This window comes from Actinia tenebrosa, unplaced genomic scaffold (genome assembly GCF_029948245.1).
Source record: "Actinia tenebrosa isolate PJP-AT-01 unplaced genomic scaffold, QUT_ActTen_1.0 PGA_scaffold7__59_contigs__length_16204524, whole genome shotgun sequence".
Taxonomy (NCBI): domain Eukaryota; kingdom Metazoa; phylum Cnidaria; class Anthozoa; order Actiniaria; family Actiniidae; genus Actinia; species Actinia tenebrosa.
In genome coordinates this window covers 2512999-2533756 of record NW_028292584.1, presented here as the reverse complement: position 1 = coordinate 2533756, position 20758 = coordinate 2512999, and the positions used below count along the sequence as shown (strand labels likewise).

The following is a 20758-nucleotide window of genomic DNA, read 5'->3' as shown; positions in this document are numbered from 1 at the left end:
AGATAATTTTTTAGTGTTACTTTTATAGTATTAGTATAAAGATAATCCGAATGGAATGTAGTATTGTACATATTACATGCAAGTTTTTTACTAAGAAAAACATAAACTTCAACTGCAAAAAAGGTTTTGAAATCGAAATAAAGATAATTTCTTGGACTCTGGCGAAAAAACGAGGAAGGCATGTGTCTTGAATCAAACGGTATTTTTAAACAGTTATCGTAGATTGATAAGTTATACACCGTAGTGAAAATAGGAACTGACGTTTCGGACGTTAGTCCTTCGCCGGAGTCAATCAATATTTTAAAAGTTTTTTTTAGTGGAAGTATCTGTGCAAATACTCGAGATGCTAAAACCATACATTTGCAATCCGCCTTGTTTTTGGAATATTAGCATAACAATAGACCAATGATTGTTTTTTGTAATTAGCGATAAATATTTGGTGGTTGTCATGGTGACTGGTTTGTTGATGGTCCCGTTGCTAGTACATTTAGAGCGTCAACTACTAAATTGACTAAAAAAGCACAAAAATAAACTTTCGGAATTACGAGTAAACAACAACGAAAACAATGAAACACAACGCCTTCAAGAAAAAGAAGGGTTGACGCAAAAATTGAAAAAAAAAATTTTTTAAGTACTAAATTCACGAAATAGTCTTTAATCCTCTCGTTTCTGTTGCAACAATGGACTTCTTATTCGATAACGATACGAAATAACTGTAGTACTTAGACAAAAATACTCTCACTGCTGGCATGGTGTTTGAGACAAATCGAATCCTACTACGAGTTCAAAATTTATTAAATTTAAAAAACTGAAAACTTTTCGGGAAATATAAAATATAAAACCTCACATTTAAAAAAGCTGTTGTTGCATAACATGAAAGGATTGCATAAGAAAAACTTAGTAGTCACCTCTTGTCCAGATTTCTTTCCATGCTGGAATTTTGTAAAAATGGTTTCATTGATGCAATAAGCGTAATTCAGTTAATCTTAAATAAAGCCTTTCAAAATCTTTTTAAAGCGAGTCCGTTCGTAACTCAGTTAAAGATTCAAAACTGTCTTGTAATCCTTTAAGCTCGGTCAATCTACTTCACCTAAATCACTCGTAATGATTCCTCTAGGTAATGCAGGTTTGTATTTGTAAACCACGCATTTTTTCTTCCCAGCTCTAGTATTCGCAATCACAGAGACTTGAAGACTCAACTTTCGTGAGAGTCAACTCATATTTTCAACTAAATCGGATGACAGTCAAAATCTTTATTTCGTGCCAATGTTTTCGAAAAAGGAAAAATCCAAATGGCTGAAACATCTTGTACGCCGCAGTTTGCGCTAACAATAATTGGATGGACTGATTCAATGCAACAGGAAGAAACTAGACTCTTTCCCTGGAATTGCGAGTTTTGATTTACAAACAAAGTGCCTTCTTGTTTACCAATACAGTACTTAAAACAGTTAAAGTTTTTTTTGATCATTTACTTTCTTATTCTAATATTTATCTTCGATGTTAAGATCAATTCCCGCGAAAGCCATTATTTGCGTATGGAGTGTATAACATAAGCGCAATGCAAGAAAAGGCAAAAACTTTACTTTGTTGGTTCTAAATTTATTTTAGAAACAGAAAACAAATTGTTCCAAGTTTTCCTGTCTTATCGTTTTCATTTCTTTGCCATACAAACTTTTTTGACGTAAGCGGAGCTTTCTGGACAAGAAATATTCGTCGTGATGTAAAAAATAGTCTAGAAAATGTAAAGTCGTCTTTGAGAAAATTTGGAACATCGGAATAATAAGCTTTTGAACTAACTTGTGAGACATTTGAGGAGGCTGAGACGTTTGAAGCACTTGAATTCTCAAGTATAGTCCCGAGGAAGATAGCTAGAATAAAACAGTAAGCAAATATTAATCCTGGACAATCTATAAATTTGGTTTGAACACAGATTACTTTGACAGAGAGTCAATACTAACCTATAAATAGCTCGAAAATTCTCATTGCGTTTGGACAAAACTTTCCAGCTTCGTTTGCTGGTGATACTTAAACCGTGTCTTTGAAGATATGGTAGCAACGGGCTCTTCTGGTGTTAATTATGTACTCGCTAAATTTGCATCAAGAGATTAATAATTCGCTTTGGGAACAACAAAACAATAGAACGTAATTTCAGCATTGTCATTTTGAACCTAATGACGTACGACGTCCAGCCTGTATTAAAATGGTGTCTAAGTGACTGGCGTTTGTTGTGTCCACACAGAGGAATCAACCAATGCGGTGCGCGTGCTTCTTTAACCATACTATCAATTTTTCGTCATTCAATTTATAGGTTCAATTTAATCAAGCAGAATCAACATTAGGGATTAAGATAGCATTTCTCCCCCGATTTCGATAGTAAAAATTATTCATTGGTTATCTTAGGAATGGTAGTTTCGTTAATCTTAATTGGAATTATAACTAGTACTTTAGTAAATCGTTGATTAAGGCACCTGAAATTATAACTAGTACTTTAGTGAATCGTTGATTAAGGCACCTGCTCACCTGAGTCTATTTAATAACTAATGTTTATCCATCTAAAATAATTCCTTCAAAATGTAACAAAATAGCTTATTATGACTTCAGCGTAAATTCACTCTCAAAAAGAAATATCATTCGTTCGAGTATACGAAGGAAAATAAATTCAGTTATTCTGCCTTTTAGTCCGGCTGTTTTGGCGATTGGCAGAGTTTTTGCTGAATTGACAGAGATTTGGCGATTGGCAGAGTTTTTGCTGAATTGTCAGAGTTTTGGCGATTGGCCGAGTTTTTGCTGAATTGACAGAGTTTTTGTAATTGACAGAGTTTTGGTGATTGACAGAGTTTTTGTAATTGACCGAATTTTCGCAATTGACCGGGTTTTTGCGATTGACCAAGTTTTTGTGATTGACAGAGCTTTTGTAAATCGACCGAATTTTCGCAGTTGAACTATTTTTATAAGCATTTATTTACAAAGAAAACATATGAAAACGTGCGTACGTAATGCAATGCACTGACAAGAGCGGATCCAGGGGGGGGGGAGGGGGCAAAGGGGGGCTGAAGCCCCCCCCCCCCCCCCCTTCAGCAAAAAATACCATGCTTCTTTATATTGTTTTTCGTTGTGTTGACGGAAGAAACTCAATTAGCCCCTCCCCCCCCCCTAAAATTTTTTAGCTGGATCCGCCCTTGACTGAAAAATGTACACATTCAAGCGAAGTAACGTAATTGACAAACAAATATTCAATTACGAACGAAATGACAATTTTGAGCCATTCCGCGCGCCATACTCGATTGCCAGCCACCGTGATCTCAATTTCTAGCCTTTTACTTATTTTGATTTCTTTGATGATTCTTTGGCCATTCCATCTTCGTGACAGTATTTGATGCCATTCAAAGAAATCATTGCACGAAACACCAAATTTTTGATTATCTGTGTAGTTTAGTAAATCATTACATACTGGAATTTCGAACACTTTATCATCTTTCAGAATTTCGTTTGCATGATATTTCGCCTCTTCAAAGTTAGTTATATGTTAGAAGGTTACTTAATAAATGTAAAAAAATTGATCTTAGAAGAGCCTTAACTAAGCTGAGAACAAGTAACCATGACTTAGAAATTGAAAGAGGCAGATACTCTAATTACAAGAAGGTAGAGGAAAGGAAGTGCTTTCATTGTACTGATATAATAGAAGATGAAAGACACTTCCTAATTAAATGCCCTCTATACTCTAAACTTAGAGAAGAATTTATTATGCAAAATAGTATAAATAGCTCTCTTACGGAGTACCATTTGTTTCTGAGGTTGATAGATCCCGTCTCCATATTTTACAACCAGCTGCAGCAAAACACGTTTAATATTGTTTTGCTCTGCGTAGTGAAGAAAAGCAACAACAACAAAACAAATAAAAATCAATACTTTTGTAATACTGTATAAAGATGATTAGTATTAGTAACGCAATTAATATATCGAAAAAATTATATGAACATTTATATATACAGAATATATATGTACGTATGATGTGTATGTGTGGAATATGTGAATTTATTATATGGCAAGGTAATTTCATGCGCTATGATTGGTCTATTTGCGGTCCATAACTTACGGTACGGACCGAAAAATGAAATGGTTCACCGAGTGTACGTACTTATGACCTTTTAAAACATTCAAATCTTTATCAAAAAATATATATTTCTGGATGAAAATCGTCGGGAAACCTTCAATAAATAATTAAAGATAACTGAGAGTCACTGGCATTTAATGTAAAACTTATCAAACAAGCGACAACTCTTTCATACAAACGAAACTCTTTCGATCAAGGCTCTACACGGCACTAGTTGAGCGATTTTGTACGACTAGAAAAAACTAGAAAAACTAACTATGCTAAAGCTAAAACTAAGTCAAACTACGAACTAAAGGGTGGTGAACAGCGGCTAATTCAGTAAATGAAATAAAGATAGGTTTACAAGTAGAATTAGCGTAAATTTGTTATTTCAGTGAGCTAACATCGTCCAGTTTGAACTTATCTGAATCGATCGGGTGAAGAAGCCAGTAGTTTCTTTGGTAAACGTTTTAAGCAGTTTTCTAGGCTCATCCATCTTGAAGTATTTCCATATTTCAGTAATATTTCACCCCCACTTGAATTTGAATGCATTTTTAGACAGGAGAGTTGGCAGTACCTTTTTTAATTGAGTCGAAAGTGTGCCGTCTTCATGACTTCAGCCATTGTGCATATGGCGGCCTGCTTCAAACAGTCAAAACGTTGAAAATTGACGAAAACTATCCATGTTCAGCGAGCCGTAATTTATCAAAGCTTCTCATTCATTTCTGGAGACAGTTTTTTTGAGTTTTTTCCTCAATAAAAGGCAGGAAAACAAGCGGAAGGCTGTAGTATTTTTCATCTTGGTTGTAAATAGCTTGAAGTTTGAAGTACGACAGTTTTCTTCTCAATCTCATGTTGAGTTCTTGAGGTCTTCTTTTGATGCCTTTTTTTGCTTTGCATTTACATGTTTTGCAAAAGAAAGCCACGCTTTTGTTAACTAGTATTTCATAAAACTTTAAGCTATTGCTAAATTCTTTCAAAGTAAACTAAAACTTCTCTTTTTGAGCGACTCAAACATACGTGACTTGTAGCACGTACAGAAAGCCCTTCCAATGCAGTTCTCGTTTGACATGCGCTGTTAACTTTGCTTTTTGTTGCTTCGCCTCTTTTTAATCTCAATGCCTTGCCATATAATAAATATCTTATTAACCTCGTTTGCTCGGTCCGTAACGTAAGTTATGGATCCTCGTTTTTTCCACTTTTTTATGGCCCGCGCGCTACGCGCTTGGGCCATAAGGCAGTGGAAAAAACTCGGTCCATAACTTAAGGTACGGACCTCGCACTCGGTTAATAAGAGCTATATAGATATTATGCGCATACCGCATAAACATACGTATATACTCGTAACTTATTTGGAACTAAGTTGATGTGCAACTATGTGCAAAATGCTAAATAAAATATGTCTGTCTGTTTGTCTGTCTGTCTATTTATTATTTTGGCTCAACCCTTGCAAGTTATTTTTTTCGTACAGTTAGATATTTTTCTTCTAGCAGAAGAGGTTGCACGATTTTTCTTTTCTTTTTGAGGTTTAAGTGCTTGCTCGATATTTTTTGGGGGGATTTACGCAACCTTCCCCCCCCCCCCTCCCCCCATCAAGTATCTAATGGTCTGTCCCTTAGATCGATTCGTTTTCCAATCCTCAATGGTCGGTCTTCTTAGTTTTTTCTCGGTTACACATACGATGGAGATGGTCACTTGAATTATTATGAGACGTTAATCTACGAAAAAAACAACAATAAAAACTTGCCAGTTTACGACAGCTTTTATTCAATTCAACATGTGAGATATATATTTGGACCACTAGCTTGTATACCACAATAGCTTTCATGCAAGTGATATGAATTACTCTTTCTATGATTTGTGATAAACATACTTTGAATAACGAGATCTGATGTTTTTTGTGGTAATTATTGTAACTACTGCATCATTATATACATGTACAGCCAAGTTATTAGTTTGATCTAATATATTACAATCACTGAACAATGAAGCGATGTACATCAACACATGCGTGGTCCAAATGTGGTCAGAAAAGCTGTGGATTGGCACGTGATGAATTCCACCAATCATAATGGCGATGGCGTTTTGAAGCCGACGACAAAAAATAAAAATACGCGCGCAAAGCGTGCATTTGTCTTCAATCATCCAACGTCTCAGGTCCTTTATGCAGGCTTCCATGGTGCTGATAGCCAGATCTTAAGAGATGTTATTATCTGGTTTAAATGCAAGGTAAATTTGAGTGTCGTCTGCATAGCAATGCACTTGCGGTAAGTGATGGCTAACAATCTCGCAGAGACGACTGGTATAAATACAGAAAAGAAGTGGACCCAGGCAAGAGCCTTGCGGCACACCATCTGTTTGAACATACATATTTAGTTTAGTTTAGTTTAAATTAGTGCGTTTACCACCACTACAACATGTTGGAAACGTTCAGAAAGGTGTGAACGAAACCAAGTTAATGCGGCATTATCAGAGAGACCAAGAGAGAACCGAAGGCGTCGAAGAAGCACGTCATGGTGGTCGATCGTCGATCTCAGTAAGACCACTCTTCAAAGACTATTGTTATGCAAATTAACAAGTATAAATAGGAGCCATTCGAAAGCAATCTTCCTCTTCTTCTTTCGTGCACGAAGTCTCACAGGTATCAGACCATCTCTTAGCCGTTTGGAAACTTTTTAAGTTTCTTCCTCAATTTTAATCTTACCTTTGGTTTTATCCCGGGGGGGGGGGGCGGTACTCCAATATACGGACTATACGGGGATGATCCGCTGAACAGGGTATGCTTTTTCGAGCTTCTTGTCATAAACAGGGTATGCAATTTCACTCAAGTTCGAAGTTCTTCCCGAGTTTCCTGTCATATTCAGGGTTTCTACTTTCGTATTGACTGAAACTGGTTATTATGGTCGTAAAAAAACGATACGCGAGATGACATGATAATTGAAACAGGAACTCAGTGCAATTAATTATATCTTTTGTCATAAACAAGGTCTACAAATTTGGGTTTTTTTGTCATAAACAGGGTGCCCCTTTCAGGATCCCAGCGGAACACCCCTACCCAAATTCTGGCGGAGTACTCCCCCCCCCCGGGTTTTATACTGATGGTACTGCTTTTCTTGTTGTCCATGAGGAAAATACTCTTTTACAAGACGATCCTGTTCACGACAGACAAGAAATTTTACGAGATAATGCCTCCGAGACAAAACCACGTTTCACCTCCGAAGACGTTTATAAGTTGAATGAAGCTCTCGGCACTTCCGAGCTGACCAATTCCATCCAGGTTTTGGCTGAAAGCATGTAGAGACGTCCTGACTCAATACAAATGCCAAAGGTCAAACGAGCAAAGCTTTGGATTTAAAGTCAATCTCAATAAATCTTGCCCCGTCCCATCGACGCGCCTTGTTAACCTTGGTTTTCAATTAGACTCCAATTCTATGTTATTGTCCCTTCCTAGTTGTCAGATGTTTGAAAATGAATTTTGAGTACAATCGTTTATTGGGAAATAAAAAGTTCATGTTATTCCTTTTGTCGTCTCGCTTTGAACAGCGCATAATGAGGTCATAATGCGGAGTACAGAAAGATGAGGAGAATTGAGAATTAGACAAGAGGTAACTTACCTTGTAGGATCAATTGTAATTCTCCGAAGATATACGGAGCAGTTATGACCACCTCAGGTCCCACCCTGACCTCCTAATGGTAGTATCCATTCAATAATCCCTCCCAACTTAAACCTTCTTGCTCCTGGATTCGGCATTTCGGTTTGAATAGAGACTCCAAAATTCTTTAATTTATGGCTATTTTCTTCACTAAAGAAGAAGAGGAAGATTGCTTTCGATTGGCTCCTATTCATACTTATTACTTTGCATAACAATGGTCTTTGAAGAGTGGTCTTACTGAGCATGCGCGATGAAGCTCGCATAATGAGGTCATAATTTCTCCCTATATCTGGTATATCTTCGGAGAAATACAATTATCCTGCAAGGTAAGCTCCCTCTTGTCTATTTCTCAATTTTATCCCGAATCCCTTACCTTCTTTTGCTTAAACCTTCTTTTGTCGTTAATTAAACAAAAGAAAGTAAGACATTCGGGATAAAATCGCATGCGCACTGGAAACGATTCTTAAAGTATGAACTGGCTTATCGAGACAGAATGTTTCTCCGAATATGATGGGCGGCACACAATAAGAAGTCTAACTTTAGAATTATCGCTTGAGACAGTAAACTTGGCAGTAAACTAAAATCAAGGCTTTTCTCTAGCGCCAATCTGTATGATCGATAATTCAGAACGATAAACCAAAGCAGTACCACCACCACAACGACTGGACTTACGCTGGCAGTCCACCATCTTATATAACTGGAAGGAGTACATTCAACTCTAACCGTTGCATCATCAGTAGTTAGCCAGGTCTCGGTAAGTGCAGCAAGATCGATTCTCCTGTCACAAATATAATCTTGAAAAATAGCAGATTTATTACGTATAGATCTCGAATTCCAGGAACTAAAGCTTAGCTGAATTAGTGGAGCAGAGGCGTGATGTTTATATTTTTGTACAGAGGAACTTGTGGATAAATTGAATCCCCGTAAAAAGCTTTGTGAAACTGACGTTTCGGACGTTAGTCCTTCGTCGGAGTAAGTGCAAAGAAAAGATGAGAAGGGGTGAATAAATACTAAGGCGTTTTTGTTTTCTTTAATTTCTTCATATGCTTATTTCTCATTGGTCACTTTATTTTCTACAAGTTCTTGCTGTTTTATTCAGAAACACCGACGCAGTCCACGCTAGTCCTCTACTAGTTATCACCAGTGGCTGATTTAGTTATCAATGGACTTGCCGAGGTGTTAACTTGAATATTTAATTTGCTTGTATCCACATGTAATTTCTTTGCTTTTCCACCACGGCATCCACGGAACGGTTTAAGAATCCCTAGACCACGAACATACTGATGTAAAAATCTTGTCAATTCGTAGCTGCGTAGAAGCGAATCCAAACCCTCGAAGTCACAAGAACCATAAAACAACCGAGTCCCAAACATACTTGGTTGAGTGAGCACACCACAGTTGGACAAACGTAGACCCAAAATTAAATAAGAAGAGTAAAGAGCAATGTATTTTCCGTTAAGCCAATGCAAGCTTCTAAAACCATACAGGATAAACCACAGCAAGTTTAACGTAGAAATTTCGGCGAATTTAAGGGGAAAAAAACGATTTTCATGAGAGAGCGAAAAAATACGCTGCTGCAGCCACTGAGGCGCATAAGTCGTCTAAAACTATAATCCTTCGGAGCCCGAGAAAAAAGAAATACCATTCGTTCGAGTATGTGAAGAAAAATTTATTCAGTTATCTTTTCGATAGACGTCTAACCACATTGCTATTACGCACATTCTCTTTCTGACTTCATTGTTTTCGGTCTTTCTTTGATTAACGGCAACAAGGATTATCGCAAGACCAAAGACATGAGGCCTATTCACCTATTGGGCACTCTTAGTCCCAACGGGATTAATGGACGCTTTGCTTTTAATTAGCCCTTTCTTTTGTATTTTGATTATTTCTTACAGTCGTTTCCTTGCCTACCTTGTTCTCATTGGTTTCTTTTGTCTTGTTCGTTGTAATAATAACTATGCTCTCCTTTCTACCACCTCTCTCTCTTTTACTCCGACGAAGGACTAGCGTCGAAACGTCAGTAAGTTTTTTCATCTTTTCACGGTGTTAAATTTACCCTTTTATCATTCTGTTTCGTTAGAAACACCGACGCAGCTCACACTAGTTTTTAGCTAGTTATCTCTGCCTAAATACACAGATTGAACGTGAAAAAGTTTCAGTATAACAATAATACATGAGTTCTAACTTTTCAAACAGAAAATCGTGTAACGAAAAGTACCACGGTATATATGGTGAAGAATATTAAATTTCAAGTTTTATAAACTCTCAAAAGTAGTCTATGATAGACTGAAACTCTCAAGTTTATTGCTCACTCGTTCTCTTGACTGCTATCTGACACGATGGTCATAACTCGTCGAAATTTCTTGACACTGCTGGTGTTACTTGGACTCAAAAAGAATGTTTATTTCCTCGTCTGGCAGGGCTGTAGTAGCTCTCGGCTTATCGCTAAATCCTTGTTTTTTTTTAGTTCTTTCTGTTTTGCTTTCAAGGCTTCCCTTGCCTTCTTGAATTCAGGGTCATCTTGTATAACAGCAGAGTTAATGGAGCGGAATGGTTGGAAAACCTATTGTTCTGTTTTTGTTCGACTTTATCCATTGTTGTATGACGTTGACCATGTACAGAGAAGGAAAAGTTGCTTCGTTTTTTTATAGTATTCAGAAGTTTCTTTCCCTAAAAAAACGTCTAAAGATATTTTATTAGTTATTATTTGTTAGTTAATCATATGTGAAGATCTTCTTCTTTCATGCTTTCTTACTTATCGTCAGTGGTAACTTAACTGTATCTGCACGGAAATGTTTATCCGCATAGTTTGTAGTCATCGAATAAAAGTTTTCACCGTGGCAAAAATGTTCATACATGAAAATAATAAGGAAATCAGTATTTTTAGCCATACTTGCTTTGGTTCATTGTGCACGGACAGTATTGCACGAGTGAGTATTACGTGATGGTACGGTTCAACCTCAAACGCAAAACAATAGCTTTGTTCCATGGAGTTTCCAAACCATTCTGCTCCATTAACTATGATAACAGTTACTCTACAAAACTGATTTTTCATATTTCTTTGTTGTAGGTTTAATACTGAAAAGAAGAGCACATTGTTTGTATGACTGTGTAGAGTGACATAATTTACAGCAAAATGTTTCAACTGACTAGATTAGTAAGTAAAATGAACATGGTTAGATCCAAACTCCTATAAAGTATGACCAGCAGAAGTATTGAATAATTGCCCTGTCAGTTAATAAATAATCTCTTTTCAGAATTTTTGCTAGTCTATGATAACTAAGAAATCTTTTTATTTCAGTGACTTATTCCTCTTATAAGACATAGACGCTGGATCAGTTTTTCTAGACGATTACTTGTAAAAAGACTAGTTTGTTTTTTTAGTTTGATTTAATGTTGATTAGTAAGAAGGTTCCCATGATTAGTAAGAAGGTTCCCATAATGATGTAAATAAATTATAACTGGTCATACCTTTAATAATAAGGACCTTAAGCATAAAAACGAGAGTCGACGACGACAACGAGTTGCCATAAACTTCGTTGATGTGCATGTGCCCCGAGTCTTTCTGTGAGGTAAGGATTGCATCTTCAGAATTTTGCATCGACACTGTATACGTTTTGTCAAAAAATGACTCATTGCACGTTTGTTTTCCAAAAATAAAGTTGAAACTTGTCGTCGTCATCCCTCTCGTCCTCCCTCATGCTTAAGGTCTTTAATGTAACCATGAAAATGGTGGTGATGATCAGTAACTTATGTTTGTCTGTTTTGTTTCAGAAAGAGTTCTTCCTTGTGTCTAATGCTTTTGTGTTTGCTATTGTTTTTCTCTATTCTGTATCTCATACTTTAAAATTTAATTACAGTAAGTACCATTAATTGTGATTCTACATGTAACATTTCTTGTGAAAATTTATCTTTCCTGGAGTTCCTTCAATCAGAAACTTTATAAGGGGTTTGAAAGGCACACTAGCCGTGCATTATACTTTTTCTCAAATAATTAACTTTCATGCTTCCAAAACGAATTTACAAACTAAGTAAAAGACACATAAAATCACCCCTAAAAACCCAAGAAAATGAGTGATATGTTTGATTTGTAGCACCATCTGACATGGGCATTTTATAAACAAGCTAAATGAGACAACCGAAAAATTATGGTATCAGAAATATGCTAATTAGGTTTGAATATTATTATTATTGTAGTATAAGTATGAAGGTTACATGTAACTTCAATCCCCTTCTTATTAGTTTTTGCTTAAGAACGGCTGCAAAGGAGGCTAGCCAATATCATACTAGAGGAGCATACTTAAATATCAGAAATGGCTGGTTTCAATCGCTTTTTGAGTTTCTGATTCGAATATTATCTATGTTCATACAACTCTCAGATCACATGTTGAACTACTGTTATCTGACTAATCTGTGCTTTATCCTGCAGGTGGTTTTCCCGATATGTATCCATGCCACTATTCCAAATTAACACCTCCAGAGAATGGAACAAATGAACTACCAAGTGCATGTAAACCTTACACGTGAGTAAAAAAAAAAAAAAAATCTGTAACAGGGGCTGCAGGGAAGGGACGTGGGATGCTGCAACCACCCCTATGAGAGCGATAGACTTGACATTTCATTCTCCAATAATTATATATTCTGCTATCTTAATGTGACAACCCCCTCTTTAACAAAATCCTGGATGCGCCCCTCGCCCTCTCCTCTCCATACCGTTTACTAAGACTAAAACGTACTCTGTGGAATGAACTGCCGGAACCCTTAAAACAGAGCTCGACTTTAGAATCATTTAAATCCGCTCTTGAGACCTACCTTTTGAAACAGTACTACGACTAGTTTAGCAGATACATCGTTTATTTATACGGATTGCTTTTCAATTTGTCACATTCCAGGTGATCTCGGAACGCATGCAATGCATGATTTTCTCTGCAAGTTAATAATCAATCCCATATACCCCCGCGGGCGCCCTTTCCTCTGTTTTTCGTTTCGGTGCGAGTACTTTATTTCCTTAAAAAAACGTCAATAGGAATTGTTTCGTTTACTAACACTTGGCTATCCAATAATGTTTCGAAAGGACACTTAGAGAATTGAATAACTAAGAAGAATTGGCCAAATTTAGCAGAGTTATCGTAAGTTGTTTGTGTGGTTTTGTGCAAAACACATTGGAAGAAGGCACATATTTTGTGGAATATTTCTACTTTGAGTGTCAAATATTTGCTATGGACAGGTTTGAACGAAATTCTAATGCATTTATTATATGTTTTTTTGCCAATAAATGTGATTTTGCTTGAAAATGTGTGTTTTGGATTGGTTTTTGTTGTACTTATTAATTAGCCATTTTGGATTTTTTTGCAAATGACAGCGTGCAAAGATGCATGGGATTGATTTTTAACTTGAAGCTCAATTCGCAATCTGATTGGTTAATAGTAATCGGCGAGATCACCTGTTGTAAATAGTTGATAATATTACTTATCATATAATTATCCATAAAATACCTATATTTCTCCTTTTCGAAAAACTGATATTTTCACATGTGAAAATAACATGTTATTTTCATATGTGAAAATATCGTCACCATGTGTATTTAAGCAATTAGTTTATAAATAAAAACATTTTATAATAATAAAAAGCTTATTGCTTATTACCTTTTATAATGATGAAAAGCTTAGTTGATTTTATGGATAATTATATAATAAACAGAATATTACACGGGCGCTTGGAGATACGCAATTTATCTTCTCGTGTTGAAAATCTCTCACTCGTTCGCTGTGCTCACTCGTGAGAGATCTTTTCAACACTCGAAGATAAATTTCGTATCTCCGCGCGCCCATGTAATATCCTCTATTTATTTAATTGCTAAACTCAGCTCTTGACCAAACAATGTGCATGTAGTATCCAAACTGAAAAGGGCAGCCTTTCATCAGCACACCTTGAAATGTTATTATGGAAACCATATAGAACATTCAGTCCAATAGGGTTTAAACTCTTAACACATTGTGATTTCAAAATGTTTTTGTACGTTTTTCTGACGCATTTTTAATAAAATATTCTTTTCCCTCGTACAGGCCAGATAAAAGCGCGTGTGAGACAATCAACAAACATTTTAGGAGTCCCAGAGATCCCATTGAAACCCAAACATGCCCAACAAAGCAATATCAAGACATTTGCTGGTTTAAAAACGATACTAAGCTTGAATGTTCATCAAAAGTGTGTGGCGGTGAGACTGTTTCTCTTGGAAGAAGAGACCTAAAAGAAGGTCACATAACAACATGGAATTCTATTACACCTTTTAACACTGATAAAGTTTGGTCATTTGTACAAGCTACGCTAAAAGAAGGAGATACTTTCTGTTTTATGAAGTGTGGCAGTATTCTTCAAGTACTTGTGTTTCCACCACAGTTATTCCTCAAGAAAAAGGACACAAAAGACAAGAGGAAAATCAACATCAATGTAGTAGTTTTGGATTCAGTCTCGCGAGCACATTTCTATCGTATGATGAATAAATCTATAAACGCTTTTAGGGACTTGGTCTACAATGAAGATATTCCAGCCACAGTATTGGACTTTGAAGTCTTTCAAAGCGTTGGTACTGATACATTTGAAAATATTAGAACTTTTTTCTCTGGATTTTTTGTAGGTAAGGACTTAGGGTTAGTTTATGTTTTTAATATTTCATTATCATATATTTTTGTTATTTTAATATTAGGTGCTTGTGGGGTTTGGTTTTATAGGAATGGTGTATTGTCGATCATAGCTTGTATAGTTTGGCGTGCATCGACACTAAGTGTTTTCCTGTCACGTCAGGGGCACATCTAGGGGGAGGGTTGTGGGGGTTGCAACCCCCTTCCCCATGAGAGCGATAGACTTGAAATTTTATTCTCCAATAATTTTCATATTCCGCCACCTTAATGTGACAACGCCCTCTTTGGCAAAATCCTGTATCTGCCAATGCATGATCATGCAGTCAATGTCATTAACGTTTTCCACCGAAAAAAAGACATTTACACATTTAGACATTTACACATTTAGACTAAAAGAAATATCACGTGTTTCATTATGTATTCTTTGCCTCGTGTGCGTTAGCCTGAGCTTTAAATGTAAAATTCAACTCGTGAATTGAAAATCCACAATGCCCCGACCATTTAGTGAGGATTTAAGATGGAGAATTGTATTTCAGCGTTTGTTTTATGCCAGAACGTTCGAGGAAACACGTGATATTTCTTTTAGTCTAAATGTCTAAATAACTAAATGTGTAAATGTCTTTTTTTTTGGTGGAAAACGTTAATGACATTGACTGTACATCGTTATGGGTTTTTGTGGCATTGTGTGGCTCTAGTGTGAACCAGGACTTATTCTCCCTTCGTATTCTTTATAGGTAAGAAGGCGGATGGCAAGAAGCAAGTCGAACAACCCAATGTTGGAATGGATGTCATGTATGGTCATTTCCAGAAACAAGGATACCAGACAATATTCCAGGACGATCTCTGCTGGTATGACTCCTGGGGAACACTGTTAAATGATATCAAGATTAGTGGCACTAGCTCCCCTACTGCAGAAAGGTATTTATTAATATTTATTAATTAGTAGTAATAGTTATTGATACAAATATATATTATATGATATATTGGTATGGAGAACTCTGCTAATTCAACTGCAATTCAAATTCATCCTGAAAATTCAGATTTGAAAGGGTTACCCATTCTCATCTTAAGCGACTCAATGATGAAGGGAATAATTAAGAAAAAGCTATCTGCAAATGATTACATAAGAAAAGAGTGCGTAAGAGGAGATGCTGGACTTTATTACTAGCTTCGAAGATGAAACAAGTTATTAACAATCGCTGATATCATAAACCAGAAGTCAATATATATTATTCATTGAATTATTAAATTTTTTTATTGGCAGCAATCCAATGTAAATATGTTTATAAGTGTCGTGTCTTGTCTTGCCTTGCCTTGCCTTGCCTTGCCTTGCCTTGCCTTGCCTTGCCTTGCCTTGCCTTGCCTTGCCTTGTACGAGGCCTCACACAGCAAAACAAATTCGTGCAATGCAAAAGTGCCAAAGAAAAAATATCGTGCAAATTGGAAATCGAAAATTCGTGCACAACTGAGGACAAAGAATGAAACATCCTGCTAGGACAAAATTCTCAACCCCCCCCCCCCCCCCACCTCCCCCTAAAAATCGAATGGTGATGCGTATTGCATGCTGTGATGTGGTGTCATAATGATAGTGCTGACATTTCTTTTTTATTTCTAAAGGTGGGCGCAGTATAAAGAAAAAGCTGGCAAGAACAACATCGACCATTTTGGAAATACGTATTTCTCTTGTCAAGTTCTTCAACAATATGGAAAAACAAATCCTTTTGGTGATCCAGAGAAAGTTTGTTTAAATGGTAGATTTTATGGATCATATTTTCTACGTTACGCCGAGAGGTTTGCTAGTGGAGTAAGGACTACAGATAATGCAGCTCCGTTTGTTTCGTACTTACATATCAACACTGGACATTCTGAAACTAGTAAAAGAATCAGTAACATTGATGGCGAACTAGCAGATTTCATTTACAAGATGGCAAGGTAGGCCATCATTGGTTAAATGGGCACTCCTTCTTGCGTTCATTCATTCATTTATTCATGCATGCATGGATGCATTCAGATATCCATCCATCCATCCTTCCATTCATTCCTTCATCTATTCATTCATTCATTCATTCTATCGCTTATTCATACATTCATTTAGTCTATCATTAATTCCTTCCTTCATTCCTTCCTTCATTCTATCGCTTATTCATTCATTCATTTAGTCTATCATTAATTCCTTCATTCCTTCCTTCATTCTATCGAAAATTCATTCATTCATTTAGTCTATCATTAATTCCTTCATTCCTTCCTTCCTTCCTTCATTCTATCGCTTATTCATTCATTCATTTAGTCTATCATTAATTCCTTCCTTCATTCATTCATTTTATCACTCATTCTTTCATTCATTTAGTAAATAGATCAATCTATTTCCATTGCCTTGTATTTCAGAGACCCATTAACTTGGACGATCTTTTTCGGAGATCATGGACACAGAAGAACAGCATTTGCTCTCTCAACAACAAGTGGTATTTACGAGCGTTACCACCCACTCTCCTTCATGATAGTACCAAATAGAGTCGCTGAGATATTAGGCAAGAACATAATGGACGCTCTTACGATTAATCAAAATCGTCTTGTTACTGTACTGGATTTTCATCGAGCTATCATGTCGATTAATGATCAAAACAGACGTAACTCAAAGAATCCTGATGAATCAGGTGTTTTTGCGGAGATTTCACCGAGTCGTACATGTAGTGATGTTCCATTGATGCCTTTGGTAAAATGCCAGTGTATTGAATCTGAGCAGAAATATGACGATAATTCACCTAAGATACAGTGGATAGCAGAGTTCGCTTTGGGAAAGTTGAATAACGATATACAAAATCAATACTCAGAAGGTAAAAAAAAAACTATTGTAACTTGTGATACTTGCTTTGTAATGCAATGCAATGCAATGCAATGCAATGCAATGTAATGTAGTGCTTATTGGCGCATTTCACTAACATCTCAATGCTCTAATTCCTATCATTTATAGTAAGCCGAACCGCTACCGATGCGGTTTACAAGTATGAGGATGATTAATAGTAGCTTTCATAGAAGTAGCACCGCTTTTTTTACTATATTCCCTTTGATGCCATTTGGGGAAAGGGTTGATGGAGGAAATTGCATTGCTTCGATGCAAAGGCACGGCTACCATTGCGCAGGGAACTGTGAAGGGGACTATTCCTCCAGTCCCTGCTTGAGTTAGACCGTGTCCACTGGCCCTTACATCTGCAGCCTCTCTGGTGATTAATCTACTCATGTTACTCGACTTCGGGTTTGAGTTTGTACTGTAATTGCTGTACAGAAACTCGATCTTTTCGGCCTCGTGCTTGTAAATCCGACATAGCACTCTCAGTTCTATAAACTTAATTATGATGTGGAGGACCTGTTGTTGATACTACCCGTAATATTCCATCGTCAAATCGTTAACTATGATGATGATAGCGCATTTATATAGCGCACTTTCCATGTGAAATATGTTAAAATGCGCTATACAAATTAGAGTTGGCAGTTAGTAATTAGTATATATTCATGTAAGTGTGGCCTATCACTGAGGATGGTCGCGGCCTGCGTCCTCAGTTGTTCTTTTACATCCCCGATTAATATATAGTTAGTGTGTGAGTGTGGCGAGACGAGACCTCCAATTTAACGTCCTTATCCAAGAAGACGCGATTCCTAAACAATTTTCATTAAACCGAAATAATTACAAAGCTAGAACATTCTCAATTATTTTAATACGGCCCCGAGTGATGGTTCAAATCCCCTGCCTCCCGGTTGACAGACCGATGCTTTTGCAAACCTACACTCACGGTCACAACACATTCATTGACTTGGCCTGACCCTATTTTCTTCGTTTCAGGTGCAGAGGGTAAGAAAGTCAATGGATATGGCAACTGTCGACGTTACATCGGTACATCATTCCGCAACATCATCCATACTAAATCAGGAGCTTTAACTCGTTTCAATCTTCATGTGAAAGCTAACGGTCTTGAACAAGAAGAGGTGTTTGAAGTAGAAGTAGCTACCGAGGAAAGAAGGGCTGTGTTAAAATCATTTGAACGTATATCTACGTACAATATATTTGAAGATTGTGTCGACAAATCGGTGAACATTAAATTATGTGCCTGTGATCGTAATAAAACAAAAAATGGATCTACGAATCCTACTCATGTATTAACTATACAAGAAATGAAGTCTTTAGCAAAAACGTCCATGTTTGGTCGAAAACCACAAATCAAAACTCTTCATGGAGACTGTCTTTTCCAAATAACAAGAAACTATAACGATGCTGTGACAATAGTAGTAGAGGTAGCTAATGCCTGTAAAAACAAAACGTTTAAAGTTGAAGTAACTGGTGATATATCCAACATCTTTTTATCGAGATCACTACCAATGAGTAATGTGCTACCTCCGAACACCTACACATTTATTTATGTGTCAACTAAACAAAGTGTGACTCATTTTAAACTCGAAATATCTATCAGTGCTAGTATTGTATAGCGTACAACATGACGGAGTTTATAGAATTCCTGTATAGACCACATTACCAATGCTTAAACTCCAGAACGCACGAGAGAGCTTAATCCTGGAGCACTCTAACAAAGCATGTTCCTGAAGTATTTCAGGACTAGTCGGTGGAGCAAAATCATCGACGTAGCCTGAGTAGAGAGGTAGCCTGAGTAGAGGGAGAGGGACTAACACCTATTTTGTTTTTTTCTCCGACAATGTTTTTTGAAAAATAGGTGCGCTTTAGAGTGAAGTCATTAAACCCGTGAAATAGATATTAGACTAATACATTTTAGTAGACCTTAACTTCATTGTTTTCTTTTGTGTCTATTTGACTGTTACATGTTGACTATGACCAAATCACAAAGCCTTACATCCCATAATGCCATAGTTTTGCTCAAATTCTCAACCCCATTCTGTTTTTTTCCATTTGTGAAGCCAAGTCAAAATTGCTTTGTAAATATAGTTGGTTGTGAACGAATGAATCATCATAAAATATTAAGCTTATGCGTCGAATATTACACATATTTTCGTCTCTTTCTTTTGTAATTTTTTTCATGTGTGTTTTTCAAAGGGCTGAAATTGCACTCGACCTACGGTCTCGTGCGATTTCGACTCTTCAAAAAACACACTTGTGCAAATTAATCCCAAATTGAACTCGAAACCGTGTTATTACCTATACAAATACACAGATTGAACGATATTTTACATGTGAAAATATCAGTTTTTCGAAAAGGAGAAACATAGTTATTCTATGGATAATTATATGATAAAGCAACTTACTAAGAACCCAAAGGCTGATTTAGTATATGTACTTTGATTAGGCAGAGATCGAGGTTTTTTTGTGGCGATCAAAGCCAAAAATAAAATATTTTTTTCGTCGTATCTTCTTACCTCATTCAAATATTCTTCAAGTTGAGCTGCCACATCGATGTCCCAATTCTTCGTTAAATCTCTCATTGGCTGCAGTAAAAAGCTGTATTTCGACAACATGTCGTTCCCTAGGCTGTTAATAGTCTGTGTAGGCATGTTGGTGGGGCTTTTTTGTGGCGTTTTTTAGGGCTTTTTTAAAGAAATTCTTTGTTGATGTTAGTTGTTTTTTCTCGTGATCGTTCATCTTCCCGCCTTTTTAGTTAGTCATTACGCATGTCACTCATGCCCCTTCCGCTGACCATGTTTCTACATGGTGCGCGATTTATTATGGGATATATAGACGATACGACAGTGTTTGGAAAGATTACGACGAAAATGGAAACAAAAACAACAACAACAAAAACAACGACGACAACAACAACAACAACAACAAAAAAAAGAAATATTCTAATCGATCAAGACAATATATCTTTGTAGAGAAACTAGAAAAATTATGTAAATATTCTATTATTTTCAAGTCGAAAAAGGACTAAGGAAAATTCGAAAACAATATTTAGGCCACCCATCCAAGTACTAACCTCCCTCAGACGTGCTTGACTCAGTTGGAAGCCCAAGTTTTTTCCACAAGACCACAGTTCCAGGTAAATCAGCATAAACAATAGCAGTGAAAACAATGCACCGAATAGACTAGACTTTTTAACATTATACTTTCAACCGATTCCGTGCGTGGCAGAGATGCAAGGGATTAGCCGATATGGTCTGGGGGCCGGCTGGTCTCTCCCCTGATGCTTCGGCTAGAACATTTTCTTGCGTAATTCGTACACCCAAGGGCAGAAGGATTTAATCGCCGTCAGGTCCGAAGTCCATACGCCGCCTCAGCTCTGCGGATGTCTCGGGGGTATGGCAAAGTGGAATCGATTTTTTTTCTCATTTTTTATCGATGGCTCTTTCCGTTTCTTTCTTTCTTTCTTTCTTTCTTTCAGGTGTATGATATGAAATAGTATTAGTGTGGT

At 36.7% G+C, this 20758-nt stretch overlaps 1 protein-coding gene across 1 annotated transcript; it reads left to right on the top strand.

Moving 5' to 3' along the window:
- The first annotated feature begins 11950 nt into the window (after positions 1-11950).
- LOC148905336 (uncharacterized) lies at positions 11951-19162 on the top strand. Its single transcript, XM_089040271.1, has 7 exons — positions 11951-11963; positions 12176-12269; positions 13812-14383; positions 15122-15305; positions 16005-16319; positions 16773-17221; positions 18226-19162. The coding sequence occupies exons 1-7, from the start codon at positions 11951-11953 to the stop codon at positions 18864-18866; spliced, it is 2268 nt and encodes a 755-aa protein (XP_088896397.1). The 3' UTR covers positions 18867-19162.
- Positions 19163-20758: the final 1596 nt, after the last annotated feature.